This window comes from Chiloscyllium plagiosum, chromosome 42 (genome assembly GCF_004010195.1).
Source record: "Chiloscyllium plagiosum isolate BGI_BamShark_2017 chromosome 42, ASM401019v2, whole genome shotgun sequence".
Lineage (NCBI taxonomy): Eukaryota > Metazoa > Chordata > Chondrichthyes > Orectolobiformes > Hemiscylliidae > Chiloscyllium > Chiloscyllium plagiosum.
Window position 1 is genome coordinate 16,502,755 of NC_057751.1, and position 14,069 is coordinate 16,516,823.

Here is a 14,069-nt window from a genome sequence, read left to right on the forward strand (position 1 = left end):
TTTTCCTCACTCAAAAGGCAGATGTGAAGTGGATGTTCCAGGTGTGATGCAGCTGGTCAAACCACTCGGCTTTAAGCACAGCAGAATGTATTTACACACTGCGGGGTTCAGACGCAAACAAAAGAAAACAGGATCGAGAATAACAACTATTTGAAAACCCAACTGACTCGGTCAAGCAGCTTAACTAAAGAGCTGTTCCAATTCCTGTCACATCCCATCAACACACCTCCTGGCAAAAGGTAAATTCAAAGATACCCAGGAGAGATTTCAGAGAGAAAGCCAGTCAGGAACCATCTGCTGAAGCATGGAACCTTTCTCCACTGCAGCAGCTTCTCACTGCCACAACGATAAGAAACGAGAGAACACCTGAACCGGGAGAACTAGCCACTCCTTTGCCATTGTTAGAATACACTTTTCTGCACCTCTGCCTTTACAACCTCTCTTGAAAAAGACAATAACCTTTTTGAAGTGACAGCATCATCACCCCTTAAAAAAAAGAACCATCAATACACAAAGATGGCTTCATTTTAAAACCCCTTAATCTTACTCAGTTAGTACACTACAACAGATATACATTACACTGACTGTAAACATGAACTCCTACATCCTATATGTCTGTTTATTCCCACCACCAAACACCTTCGTTTATTCATCTAAGTCTTGACAATGCGTCAGCAATCATCCTGCCACGTATATAATTTGCAATTTGAATGGCTATAACAAGCTGCATCTAAACAGTAGAGAATTTGTGTCCTTAAATTTCTCCAAAACCTTTAAAGGGTTATGACCAGTGTGCATGATTGTCTCAGACGCATTAGTGGCAACATACACGTTGAAATGTTGTAACACCAATGCCAAGCTCACGGGCTCCTTCTTGATTGTTGAATATTTCCGCTGATGAATGTTCAATGTCCTGGAGAAATTACCAATAGGTCTTTCTATCTTCTCATCGTCTTCCTGTAAAGAGTGCAGCACCGACAGCCACATCACATGCATCGATAGCCACCTTAAATGGCGGCACGGTGGCTCAGTGGTTAGCACGGCTGCCTCACAGCACCAGGGCCCCAGGTTCGATTCCAGCCTCGGGCCACCGTCTGTGTGGAGTTTGCACATTCTCCCCGTGTCTGCGTGGGTTTCCTCCCACAATCCAAATATGTGCAGGTCAAGTGAATTGGCCGTGCTAAATTACCCATAGTGTTAGGTTCGTTAGTCAGAGGGAATGGGTCTGGGTGGACTGGTTGGGCCGAAGGGCCTGTTTCCACACTGTAGGGAATCTAATCTAATCTAAATGGCTTTGCGTAATTATGTGTGGCTCATACTGGGGCATTGGTTAACACAGCTTTCAGGCTGACAAATCCCTTCTGACAGTCTGCCATCCACTGAAACCTCTTCCCTTTCTTTAGTAATTCAGTGAGTGGAGCAGCCACACTGCTAAGATTTGGTCCGAATTTCCGATAAAACCTACTCAATCCCAGGAATCATGGTACCGCTGTCTACGTCGATGGTGTGGGGAAACTCCCCACTAACCTTTGCTTGCACATTGCGTGGAGCCATGTCTCCATGTCTGATAACATGACCCAGGAAGGTGACTCAGGTTTTGGCAAATTCACTCTTAGCCAGGCCTGCCTCCCGAAGTCGATCGAATAAATTTGAGGAATGCTGCAAATGTTCCTTCCATGTGTGACTCAAAATCACCAGGTCGTCGATGTACACCACACAATGCAGGAATGACTTTATTTGTTAGTCTTTGAATGTGGCTGACACATTTTTCATACCAAATGGCATGACTTTAAACTGATACAGGTGGAGGTGGGTTCTACAGATGCTAGAGATTAGAGTCTAGAAGGGGAGCTGGAAAAGCACAGCAATTCAGGCAGCATCCAAGGAGCAGGAAAATCAACGTTTCGGGCAAAAGCAAGGATTCCTGAAGGCTTTTGCGCGAAATGTCAATTTTCCTGCTCCTTGGATGCTGCCTGACCTGCTGTGCTTTTCCAGCACCACTCTAACCTTGACTTTAAACTGATACAGTCCACTCGGCGTTACAAAAGATGAAATTGTCTTTGCTGTTTCAGGTAAAGATACCTGCCAATATCCTCTAAGTCCAAACTGGAAGTATGCGTTGCTTGTCCCGTCTTTTCAACACAGTCTTCCAAACGTGGAATCGGATACGAATCAGTCTTTGTAATGGCGGTGACTTTGTGATAGTCCACACATGACTGTTGGGTACCATATGATTTTGGCACCATGACTATGGTGCTCCAGTCACTGCAACTCACTTGGATTATGTTGTCTTGGAGCATGCGTTCAATCTCCTTTTGAACCTATGCCAAGTTTGGAGGGTCATGCCTATAAAGATGTTGCTCACTTGGGACAGTACATCTACAGCATACATAATTAGATGAGTACTTCCCAGCTTATCTCTCCAGGTGATAGCAATAACCCTTTCGGGTCATTTTGATTTTTCTCAGGAAGGTAACTCAATAATTTATAACAATTGTTGACAACTTCCTCCTTGTCCAATATAATTTGAGGAATGCCCAATTCAGAATCCTCTGAACGTGGTTCTTCCCTCTGTGTTGTAACCAGTAACTCAGTCTCCTTTGGCTTTCTCTACCTGTCAAACTACCTTTTGAGCATACTCACATTATACACTCGTTGTGAGATTTCTTTCTTCCTGGAGTCCTTATCAAATAGTTCACCTCATTCAACCTCCTTTCGGCTGGATAAGGTCCACTAAACCTTGCTTTTCAAGGTTCACCTATCACTGGAAGTAACACTAACACCTTATCTCCATTAGCAAAATCAAGAGTTTTTGATTTCTTGTCTGCTTCCTGTTCCATCATATGCTGTGTTATTTTTAAATATGGTCTAGCCAACTTCTCCACTCTATTTAACCATTGCCTAAAACCTGATACACAGTCTCAATATGTGGTCTCTGAATTCTGACTCACCAATTTCTCCTTAATTACTTTTAGTGCTCGCGAGGCGAGGAATAGAGAGAGAGAGAGAGGAGTTGAACATGTGGTTATAGGGATGGCGCAGGAGGGAGGCTTTTGGATTCCTGGATAATTGGGGCTCTTTCTGGGGAAGGTGGGACCTGTACAAACGGGATGGTCTTCACCTGAACCAGAGGAGTACCAATATTCTGGGGGGGGGGGGGGGGGGGGTTGCTAATGCTCTTGGGGTGGTTTTAAACTAATTCAGCAGGGGGATGGGAACCAAAAGTAGTTCATGTATAGAATAGTGTTGAGAGTACTGAAGTCAGAACTAAGATTTCAAGATTGCAAGAAGGCACCGGCAGGCAAGAAATTGGTTTGAAGTGTGTCTACTTCAATGCCAGGAGCATCCGGAATAAAGTGGGTGAACTTGCAGCATGGGTTGGCACCTGGGATTTGAATGTTGTAGCCATTTCAGAGACATGGGTAGAGCAGGGACCGGAATGTTGCAGCTTCCGGGATTTAGGTGTTTCAGTAAGAACAGAGAAAATGGAGAAAGAGGGAGAGGTGTGGCATTGTTAGTCAAGGACAGTATTATGGTCACAGAAAGGACGTTTAAGGACTAATTTACTGGGATAGTATGGGTTAAGATTAGAAGCAGGAAAGGAGAGGTTACCCTGTTGGGAGTTTTCTATAGGCCTCCAAATAGTTCCAGAGGTGTAAAGGATGGGATAGCAAAGATGATCCTCAATATGAACGAGAGTGACAGGGTAGTTGTTATAGAGGTCTTTAACTTTTCAAATATTGACTGGGAATACTACAGTTCAAGTGCTTCAGTTTTTGTCCAATGTGTGCAGGAGGGTTTCCTGACACAGTATGTAGACAGACCAACAAGGGGCGAGGCCACATTGGATTTGGTGCTGGGTAATGAACTCCGCCAGGTGTTAGATTTGTAAGTCGGTGAGCACTTTGGTGATAGTGACCACAATTCGATTATGTTTACTTCAGTGATGGAAAGAGATAGGTATATAAACCAGGCAAGAGTTACAGCTGGGGGAAAGGCAATTACAATGCAATTAGGCAAGATTTAGGATGTATAGGTTGGGGAAGGAAACTGCGGGGTCCTTGATAAGTATGTACTGGTCAGGCAGGGAGGAAGTTGTCGAGTACAGGAGCTGTGGTTTACAAAGGAAGTTGAATCGCTTGTCAAGAGGAAGTAGAAGGCTTCTGTTAGGATGAGATGTGATGGCTCAGTTAAGGCAATTGAGAGTTACAAGTTAGCCAGGAAAGACCTAAAGAGAGAGCTGAGAGAGGCCAGGAGGGAGCATGAGAGGTTATTGGTGGATAGGATCAAGGAAAACTCTAAGGCTTTCTATAGCTATATCAGGAATAAAAGAATGACCAGAGTAAGATTAGGGCTGAAAATGTGTTGCTGGAAAAGCGCAGCAGGTCAGGCAGCATCCAAGGAACAGGAGAATCGACATTTCGGGCATAAGCCCTTCTTCAGGTATGCCTGAAACGTCGATTCTCCTTTTCCTTGGATGCTGCCTGACCTGCTGCGCTTTTCCAGCAACACATTTTCAGCTCTGATCTCCAGCATCTGCAGTCCTCACTTTCTCCTCAAAGAGAGTAAGATTAGGGCCAATCAAGCATAGTATTGGGAAGTTGTGCGTGGAGTCAGAGGAGATAGGGGAAGCACTAAATGAATACTTTTTGTCAGTATTCACACTGGAAGAAGACAATGTGGTTGAGGAGAATACTGAGATACAGGCTACTAGACGAGATGGGATTGAGGTGCATACAGAGGAGGTGTTAGCAATTCTGGAAATTGCAAAAATGGATAAGTCTCCTGGGCCAAATGGGATTTATCCTAGGACTCTCTGGTAAGGCAGGAAGGAGATTGCCAAGCCTTTGGCTTTAATCTTTGTCATCATTGCCTACAGGAATAGTTCCAGAAGACTGGAGGATAGCAAATGTTGTTCCCTTGTTCAAGAAGGGGAGTAGAGACAACCCTGGACCTGAGGGCTTTACTTTGGTTGTGGGTAAAGTATTGGAAAGGGTTATAAGAGATAGGATTTAAAATCATCTGGAAAGGATTAAGTTGATTAGGGATAGTCACCATGGTTTTGTGAAGGGTAGGTCGTGCCTCACAAACCTTATTGGGTTCTTTGAGAAGGTGACCAAACAGGTGGATGAGATTGATGTGGATTTCAGTAAGGCGTTTGATAAGGTTCCCCACGGTAGGCTAATGCACAAAATATGGAGGCATGGGATTGGTGGTGATTTAGTGGTTGGGATCAGAAATTGGCTAGCTGGAAGAAGACAGAGGGTGATGGTTGATGGGAAATATTCATCCTGGGAGTTCAGGATCTGTTTTGAGTCAACTGTTGTTTGTCATTTATATAAATATAAATGACCTGGATGAGGGCATAGAAGGATGGGCTAGTAAAATTTGATGACACTAAAGTCAATAGAGTTGTGGATAGTGCCGGAGGATGTTGTAGGTTAGCACTGTTGGCTCAGTGGTTAGCACTGTTGTCTAACAGCGCCAGGGACCTGGGTTCAATTCCAGCCTCGGGTGACTGTGTGGAGTTTGTACATTCTCCCCCGTGTCTGCATGGGTTTCCTCTGGGTGCTTTGGTTTCCTCCCACAGTCCCAAGATGTGCAGGTTAGAGTGGATTGGCCATGCTAAATTGCCCATCGTGTAAGGCTCATTAGTCAGAGGGAAAAGGGTTACTCTTCAGAGGGTTGGCGTGACTTGTTGGACCGAAGGGCCTGTTTTCATACTGTAGAGAATGTAATCTAATCTTTGTGTTTCCATGAGAAATGATTCATTCCAGGAATGAGTCGTGTGGACCTTCTCTGAACTGTTTCCAGTGCAATTTTATCATTTTTCACATTACTATACACAGTATTCTGAAATGCAGTAAAATATGCCTACGTTTTTATTCTGTTCCACTTGCAATAAAGATCTGATTTCCGCTTGCCTTCTTAATCACTGCCTGTACCTGCAAGCTCACTTCTTGTGATTCTTGTATTAGGACACCCTGATCTCTCTGCACCACAAGTGTTCTGTAATCTCTCTCCATTTAAGTACGATAGATTGGTTGTCCTTTATCTGAACATCCAAAAACCAAAAAGACATAAAAACCCAAGCTCCCAGACAGACCTGAAAGCAGATGATCAATGTTTGTATCACAAGATGGACCCAGGTTCTGGGAACTCATTAGCCTTTTAATTATAATAGCGTGCCCAGTATCTGTTCCCTGGTGATACTTATCATGTTAATGTATCCATTTTCAAACAGCCTTTTCATTCAGGTAGCTGAGGCTACACTTTAATTTAACTTCAAAATTCAGAAGACAGGTTCTACTTTGAAGTGAAGACATGCTTTTGACTTTGTAACACTTTCATGACTTAATCTCTCTCGTTTGATTAATTTTCAGTCACGCTTTGCTCATTCTTAAAGCTGTCCAATCTTCAAATCTTTGCGGGATTATCTTTGTTGTTCTGCCACTTTTTTTGCCACATGCTGGTTATCATTGAGAAATCTTTACTCCATTCCCTTACTGTTTCCCTTTCATCTTCCTTCACATTATCCCTCTTCTGCACCAGATGATTTAAAACCCCCCTGAGTTATTTGGTTCACCAAAGCACTGCTCCCAGCACAGAGGAGATTTGGTGGCCATCCCCACAGCAAAACACCCACTTGCCTCAAGGCCAGATCCCCAAGAATGGAAACTTATTTCTCCCACATCAATCTTTGAGCCACACATTCATCTCTCTCATCTTACCTGCTCAGGGATTGCCCAGCAATATTACCTGGAGTAGCTTTTGGTCTCCTTATCTGAGGAAGGGTGTTCTGGAGATGTAGGGAGTGTAGCAAAAGTCTACCAGACTGATTGCTGGGATGGCAGGATTGATATATGAAGACAGACTGGATTGATTAGGACTATATTCAATTAAATTTAGAAGATTCAAGGGGGATCTTCATAGAAACCTATCAAATTCTAACAGGACTAGACAGGGTTAACATAGGCAGGATGTCCTTGATGACCAGAGAGTCCAGAATCAGGGGTCACAGTCTAAGTGTATCAGTAGGCCATTTAGGACTGGGATGAAGTGATTGAGTTTTTTTGAAGAACTAACCAAGAGGATTGGGGTCTAGATTAGAGTTGTGCTGGAAAAGCACGGCAAGTCAGGCAGCATCCAAGGAGCAGGAAAATCGACATTTCGGGCAAAAGCCCTTCATAAGGAATAGAGGCTTTTCCAGAACCACTCTAATCTAGACTCTGGTTTCCAGCATCTGCAGTCCTTGTTTTTACCTAACCAAGAGGATTGATGAGGGCAGAGCAGTGGACGTGATCTTTATGGACTACAGTAAGGTGTTCAACAAGGATCCCCATCGGAGACTGGTAGCAAGGTTAGATCTCATGGAATGCCAGGACAACTAGCGATTTGGATACAGAATTTGCTTGAAGGTAGGATGGTGGTGGAAGGTTGCTTTTCAGACTGGAGGGCTGTGACCAGTGGTGTGCCACAAGGATCGGTGCTGTTAATGGTAAGGTCTTGGAGAGTGTTGCTGAACAAAGAGACCTTGGAGTGCAGGTTCATAGCTCCTTGAAAGTGGAGTCGCAGGTAGATAGGATAGTGAAGGCGTTTGGTATGCTTTCCTTTATTGGTCAGAACATTGAGTACAGGGGTTGGGAGGTCATGTCGCGGCTGTACAGGACATTGGTTAGGCCGCTTTTGGAATATTGCATGCAATTCCAGTCTCCTTCCTATTGGAAGGATAATGTGAAACTTGAAAGAATTCAGAAAAGATTTACAAGGATGTTGCCAGGATTGGTGGGTTTAAGCTACTGGGAGAGGCTGAACAGGCTGGGGCTGTTTTCCCTGGAGCATTGGAGGCTGAGGGGTGACCTTATAGAGGTTTATAAAATCATGAGGAGCATAGATAGGGTGAATAGACAAGGTCTTTTCCCTTGGGTTGGGGGAGTCCAGAAGTAGAGGGCATTGGTTCAGGGTGAGAGGGGAAAGATATAAAAGGGACCAAAGAGGCAACGTTAGAGGGTAATGCGTGTGTGTAATGAGCTGCCAGAGGAAGTGGTGAAGACTGGTACAATTACAGCACTTAAAAGGTATGTGTATGTGAATAGGAAGGGTTTAGAGTGATATGGGCCAAGTGCTGGCAAATGGGACTAGATTAGGTTAGGATATCTGGTCGAGTAGGACCGAAGGGTTTGTTTCCATGCTGGACATCTCTATGACTCTAAATGTCTTCACCCAGAGAGATATGAGCCTGTGGAATTTTCTACCACAGAGAGCAGTTGAAGCCAAGTCATTGCATGTTTTCAAGGAGTTCAATATAATATTTAGGGCTAAAGGCATTGAAGGTTATTGGGGGGTAGCAGGGAGAGAAGGAAGCAGCAACAGGGGACTGAGTCGGGTGATCAGCTCATGGTCACATTGAATGGTGTAACAGCCTCAAAGGGCTGAATGGCTGACTCCTGCTAGTTCCTGTTTCTCTGAAGTGTTTGTCTTTTACATTTTTTGAACTTATACTTCCACTTCCCACTTGTATCTTTGCAGCATTTTTTAAATATGTGAACTGCAGTTTCCTTGCTGATGGTTCTGAAGGGTAAATTCACCCAGGATCAACCACCATGAGAACTGTTTATCGTTGGGGTTAAGAATGCATGATGGAGTTATGAGCCGTGTTGAAGGCTGGAATACACAGATAGTGTTTGTTCATGGACTGGAGAGAAAAGAAATGTGCATGTTATTCCATTCTTTAAAATCATTGTTTCCATCTTCTGCTCCCAGATTCCTCATTCTGGAACAGTGGACCAACCCCACATGACTGTGCAGCCAGGAGTCCATGCACATCACCTCAGTGCTCAGTCGTTGCACCATCGCAGCCCATCCCAGCACCCACGGCAGCTCCAGCAGACAGGCGTCGGTGTCCATTCACGTGGCGAACTGTCCTTCAACCCATCTGCAATCATGGAAGCTCAGGCAAGCAGCCAAGGAGCAGCTGATGTCCCTGAGTCTTCTCTAGAAGTAAGTGTGGGGCATTTTACTTTTTCCCAGCCTTGTATGCTCTCAACCTCTGCAGGACTATTCAGGTGACAGGAAGACTGACTGGCTTTATCTTTGCTATGAACCAAACGGTCATGAATTCTTAATGCAGTGAAAACTGTCTGACTCCTTCAGACTTGGTCTTGAAAACTGCATTGTGTTTGTTATTTTCCAAGTTGAACATGTCTACAATTCTCTGAGATGTTACTTCGTGCTGCATAGCTCTTCAGCTGAAAAATATTAAACCAAAATATTGGCGTAAAATTACCAGTATTTCCCCAATTGCAACTTTATTTGCTATAGTCAAGCAATGCCTCAGGACCATGCCTGCAGTCCAGATAATTGACTAGGAAGTTGGAGACAGAGGGAAGAGTTGATGAGAATGCACTCAAATTTAAGCAGACTCCCTTAGGGATCCATTAGCTTTTCACTAATTTATACATGATTTAGACTTAAACAAATTCCACACAATCCACCTATTGATCAGTGTTTGTTTTTTTTTGTTGAAGACTACATCTCTATGATGCGATATCCCATCCTCGGTGACGCTTTTCAATTTTAATCATGGGAAATAAAACACTGCCGGTATTTCTGGTAGAATTCACAGATGTGAAACTGGTTCCAAATCCCTTCAGCGATCAAACTCCAACTCTGAAACATTTTTGAAACATCGCCCATCATGATCCCCTTGTGAAACGCTGTGACCACATCTGCAGCGTCGGTTGCATGAGGAACTTTGCCTCAGAGTTGATGAGCTTGTTATCTGAGCTTCAAACACTGCGGCACATCCAGGAGGGGAAGAGTGACCTGGACACTGTTTCAGGAGGCAGTCACACCTGGTAGATTAAGCACTTCAAATTCAGTCAGTGGCCAGGGACAGCAGCTGAGGCAGGTTGAGGGATTCTGCAGTCGGGAACGGAGGAGCCTTAACTCTTGACTTTGTCTAACATGTACGAGGTATCGGTGCTTGTGTGGATGAGGAAAAGGGCTGCAGGGAGAATGAGCCAACTGACCAGTCCACTGTGGTACAGGAGACCATTCAAGAGGCGGAAGCAAAAAGACAAATGGTAGCAGTAGGGAATCCCATAATTAAGAGGGATAGATGGTATCCTTTGTAAACAGGATAGAGAGTCCCACATGGCCAGAGTAAGGGATATCTATGACCGGCTTGAAAGGATATTGGAGAGGGAGGAGGAAGAGGATCTATGCTGGAACGAACAACATAGGCAAGACTAGGAAAGAGGAGCTGTTGGGTGATTATCAGGAGCTAGAAGCCAAATGATAAAACAGGTCCCCAAAGGTTATAATTTCCAGATTACTGCCCAAGCCATGTGCGAATTGGCACTAGCACATGAGAATAAGGGAAGTGAACAAGTGGCTAAAAGATTGGTGTGAAAAAGAGGGGTTCCTCTTCAAGGGGTACTGGCATCAGTATTGGAACAGGAGGGATCTGCACTGCTAGGATGGTCTCCACCTGAACTGAGCTGGGATCACACAACTTCAGGTTATAGTCTGACAGGTTTGTTTGGAAGCACTAGCTTTTGGAGCACTGCTCCTTCATCAGGCACCTGATGAAGGAGCGATACTCCGAAAGCTAGTGCTTCCAATTAAACCTGTTGGCCTATAACCTGGTGTTGTGTGATTTTTAACACTGTACACCCCACTCCAACACCGGCATCTCCAAATCTTGAGCTGGGATCAGTATTCTGGTGAAAAGGGTACATTAGGCTGGTTGTCAGGAATTTAAACTAGGAAGTGGGGGCAAAGGGAAGGGTAAAACAAAGTAGAAGGCTGGATTCAACTGCGTGGAAAGAAATGACAAGGAAGAGGAACTCAGGAGAGGTTATTAAAGTCTCCAGCACAGATACAAATAGGACAGAGAGTTTGGAAAGAGGTCAGCAAACAAACTTCAAGCACACTTGACAATGAGAAGAGGGACAGTTAATACAGGACTGAAGGTGTTATATCTGAATGCACACAGTATAAGGAATAAGGTAAGTTAGCTTGTGATGCATATTGAACTTGGCAGGTAATGGCGTGGTGGGCATTACGGAGATGTGGCTGCAAGGGGATCAGGAGTGGGAGCTAAATATTCCTGTCAAAAAGATAGGCAGGTGGGCAGAGGGGGTGGGGTTGCTTTATTAGTGAGAAATGAAATGAAATCAATAGTAAGAAACAAAGTATGGTGTAGAATCTGGGTGTGGGTAGAACGGAGGAACTGAAAAAGGTTAAAAAAAAACCTACAGTTGGAGTTATGCAGAGGCCTCCAAACAGTAGTCAGGAGCTGGGGCGCAAGATATGCCAGGAGATAGAAAAGGTATGTGAGAAAGGCAAAGTTCTAGTGATCATGGGGGATTTCAATATGCAGTGGACTGGAAAAATCAGGTTGGTAGTGGGTTGCAAGAAAAGGAACTTGTGGAATTTGTACAAGATAGCTTTTTGGATCCACTTGTGGTGGAGCCCATTAGGGAACAGGCAATACTGGATTTAGTGTTGTGCAATGAGACAGGCTAGATAAGGGAGCTTCAGGTGAAGGAACCCTTAGAAGGCAGTGATCATGAAATGATTGAATTTACTCTGCAATTTGAGAGGGAGAAGGCAGAGTCAGAGGTAACAGTATTACAGCTGAATAAAGGCAACTACAGAGGTATGAGGGAGGAGCTGAGTAGGATTGACTAGGAGAGGGGCCTAGCAGGAAAGACAGTGGAACAGCAATGGGAGGAGTTTCTGGGAGTAATTCAGGAGACACAGCAGAGATTCATCCTGAGGGAAAAAAAAGCATGGTCCAGGAAGGATGAGGTAACCATGGCTGACGAAGGAAGTCAGGGATAGTGTAAAACCAAAAGGGAAACCTTATAATGTGGCAAAGGGCAGTTGGAAACCAGAGGACTGGGAAGCTTACAAAGACCAACAGAGGGCAACAAAAAAAAAATAAGGAGAGAGAAGATTAAATAATAGGGTAAGCTAGCCAGTAATATAAAGGAAGACTGGGGAAGTTCTTTAGATATGTAAAGGGTAAAAGTGGAGCAAAAGTGGAAATTGGACTGCTGGAAAATGACACTGGAGAGAGTTTGGGAAAGTGTGAGGTCATGCATGTCGATAGGAAGAAGCATGGACTATTTTCTCAATGGGGAGAAAATTCAGAAGTCTGAAGTGCAAAGAGAATTAGCAGTTGGAATCCAGGATTCTCACCAGGTAAACTTGTAGGTTGAATTAGTAGTTAGGAAGGTAAATGCAACGTTGGCATTTACTTTGATAGGACATGAATATAAAAGCAGGGATGCACTTCAGAGACTCTATAAGGCTCAGGTCAGACCACATTTGGAGCATTCTTGGGTCCCATATCTCAGGAAGGATGTACTGGCCCTGGAGCATGTTCAGAGGAGGTTCACGAGAATGGTCCCAGGTATGAAAAGCTTAAAGTATGAGGAACATTTGAGGAGTCTATACTTGATGGGGTTTAGATGGATGAAGGAGGAATCAAATTGAAACTTACACAATACTGAATAGATGTTGGAAAGATGTTTCCACTGGTTGGAGAAACTAGGATCTGAGGGCAAAGCCTTGGAATAAAGGGAAGATCTTTTAGAACAGAGATAAGGAGAAACCTCTTCAGCGGTGAATCTATGGAATTCACTGCCACAGAAGGCTGTGGAGGCCAAGTCATTGAGTATATTTAACACAGGTTCTTGAGTATCAAATCACTGAAGGGTTACGAGAAGAAAGTGGGAGAATGCGGTTGAGAAACTTATCAGCCCTGATTGAATGGTGGAGCAGACTTGTGGGCTGAATGGCCTAATTTTTGCTCTTGCGTCTTATGATTTCAGATTACGCATGATGCTACTGAATGGCTGAGCAGATTGGAGGTGCTGAATGGTTTACTCCTATTAATTTGTAGTTTGTATCTATCAATTCCTTCACATTTCTGGGTATGGAGCCCTGGGCACTAGGTAGTCACAGTAGCTTGTCCAATGTCATATGCGAAGTTTGACGATGAGGTGACAACCAGTGAACGTCATCATCAGAGAAAACAATTTACCCGCACCTCGATTGTGGAGTAGGAGGCCACTTAAAGAAATAGTTTAAAGAATATGTTTGAGAATATAAGGGGAAAGAGATTAAGGTCAACTCGTTTCACCTTGAGAAGTGATCTGAGCATTATTATTTTTCAGTCTCTTGCAAAGCTGCATTCCAAGGCCAGAATTTATTTAATATTTTTCCAGCTGAGTAATTATATATAGCTTCCACCTTATTGTTTAATTCAGTTAATTTGTCTTGAAAATATTGATATCTGAACTGATCTTGATTTCTTCCTCATTCCTAGCTTCTTCCAGACATCACAAACCCAGATGAACTGCTGTCCTACCTAGGACCTCCAGACATGCCGAACAACAGCAATGATGATCTTCTTTCCTTGTTTGAGAACAACTGAGAATCTTGCCCCTCACCCAGTGGGGTGAGAACACTACAGTACCCTTTGGCCCACCACTACTGAAGTTCAGCTGATGCATCACTGCCTCGTGTTGTTGACAGTGCAAAGCTGATGGCAGATGTCTGTGTGGACCGTGCGAGAAGGAGATCCATCCAGACCCATTGTAAAATGCCACCTCCCATCTTTAGAGTTTGAAATACCTTTGGAACACCACTATACTGACCAGGTTGGAAAGGCTGGCAAGCGGGAAGAAAGCAAATTCTCTACCATCAATGGTTGCCAAAGCGAATTCTCTACCATCAATGGTTGCCAAAGCGAATTCTCTCCCATCAATGGTTGCTAAGGCATCAGCAGGGTAATCTTTTACTATGAATTTCTGGATTTCAAAACATTGGAAGGCAAATGATGTGGAAGACTTCAGCGCAGCAATTAGCCCCAGGCCACTAATTGCAGACGTTTTCTTTTTTTCAGCTGAGGAATGGTGTGGATTATTCTCTACATTCACTTTTGAAGTGAGGACTGATATCTTGGGAGTCAAATGCCACGTACAGAACCTCCTTCCCAAAGTACAGTGGCTTTCCTGGAACCCTGCACTTTTGTTCATGTAAAAAACAAAGAG

General features: G+C 44.0%; 1 protein-coding gene across 1 annotated transcript in view; it reads left to right on the top strand.

Moving 5' to 3' along the window:
* LOC122542986 (zinc finger MIZ domain-containing protein 1-like) overlaps nucleotides 1-13,489 on the top strand; it is a gene marked incomplete at its 5' end in the record, with an annotated part of 44,975 nt that extends 31,486 nt beyond the window's left edge. Inside the window, 2 exons of the mRNA XM_043681131.1 lie at nucleotides 8,764-9,000; nucleotides 13,343-13,489. Of these exons, the coding sequence (XP_043537066.1) occupies nucleotides 8,764-9,000; nucleotides 13,343-13,450 (345 nt within the window). The remainder of the gene's footprint in view (nucleotides 1-8,763; nucleotides 9,001-13,342) is intronic.
* Between the last annotated feature and the right edge of the window lie 580 nt (nucleotides 13,490-14,069).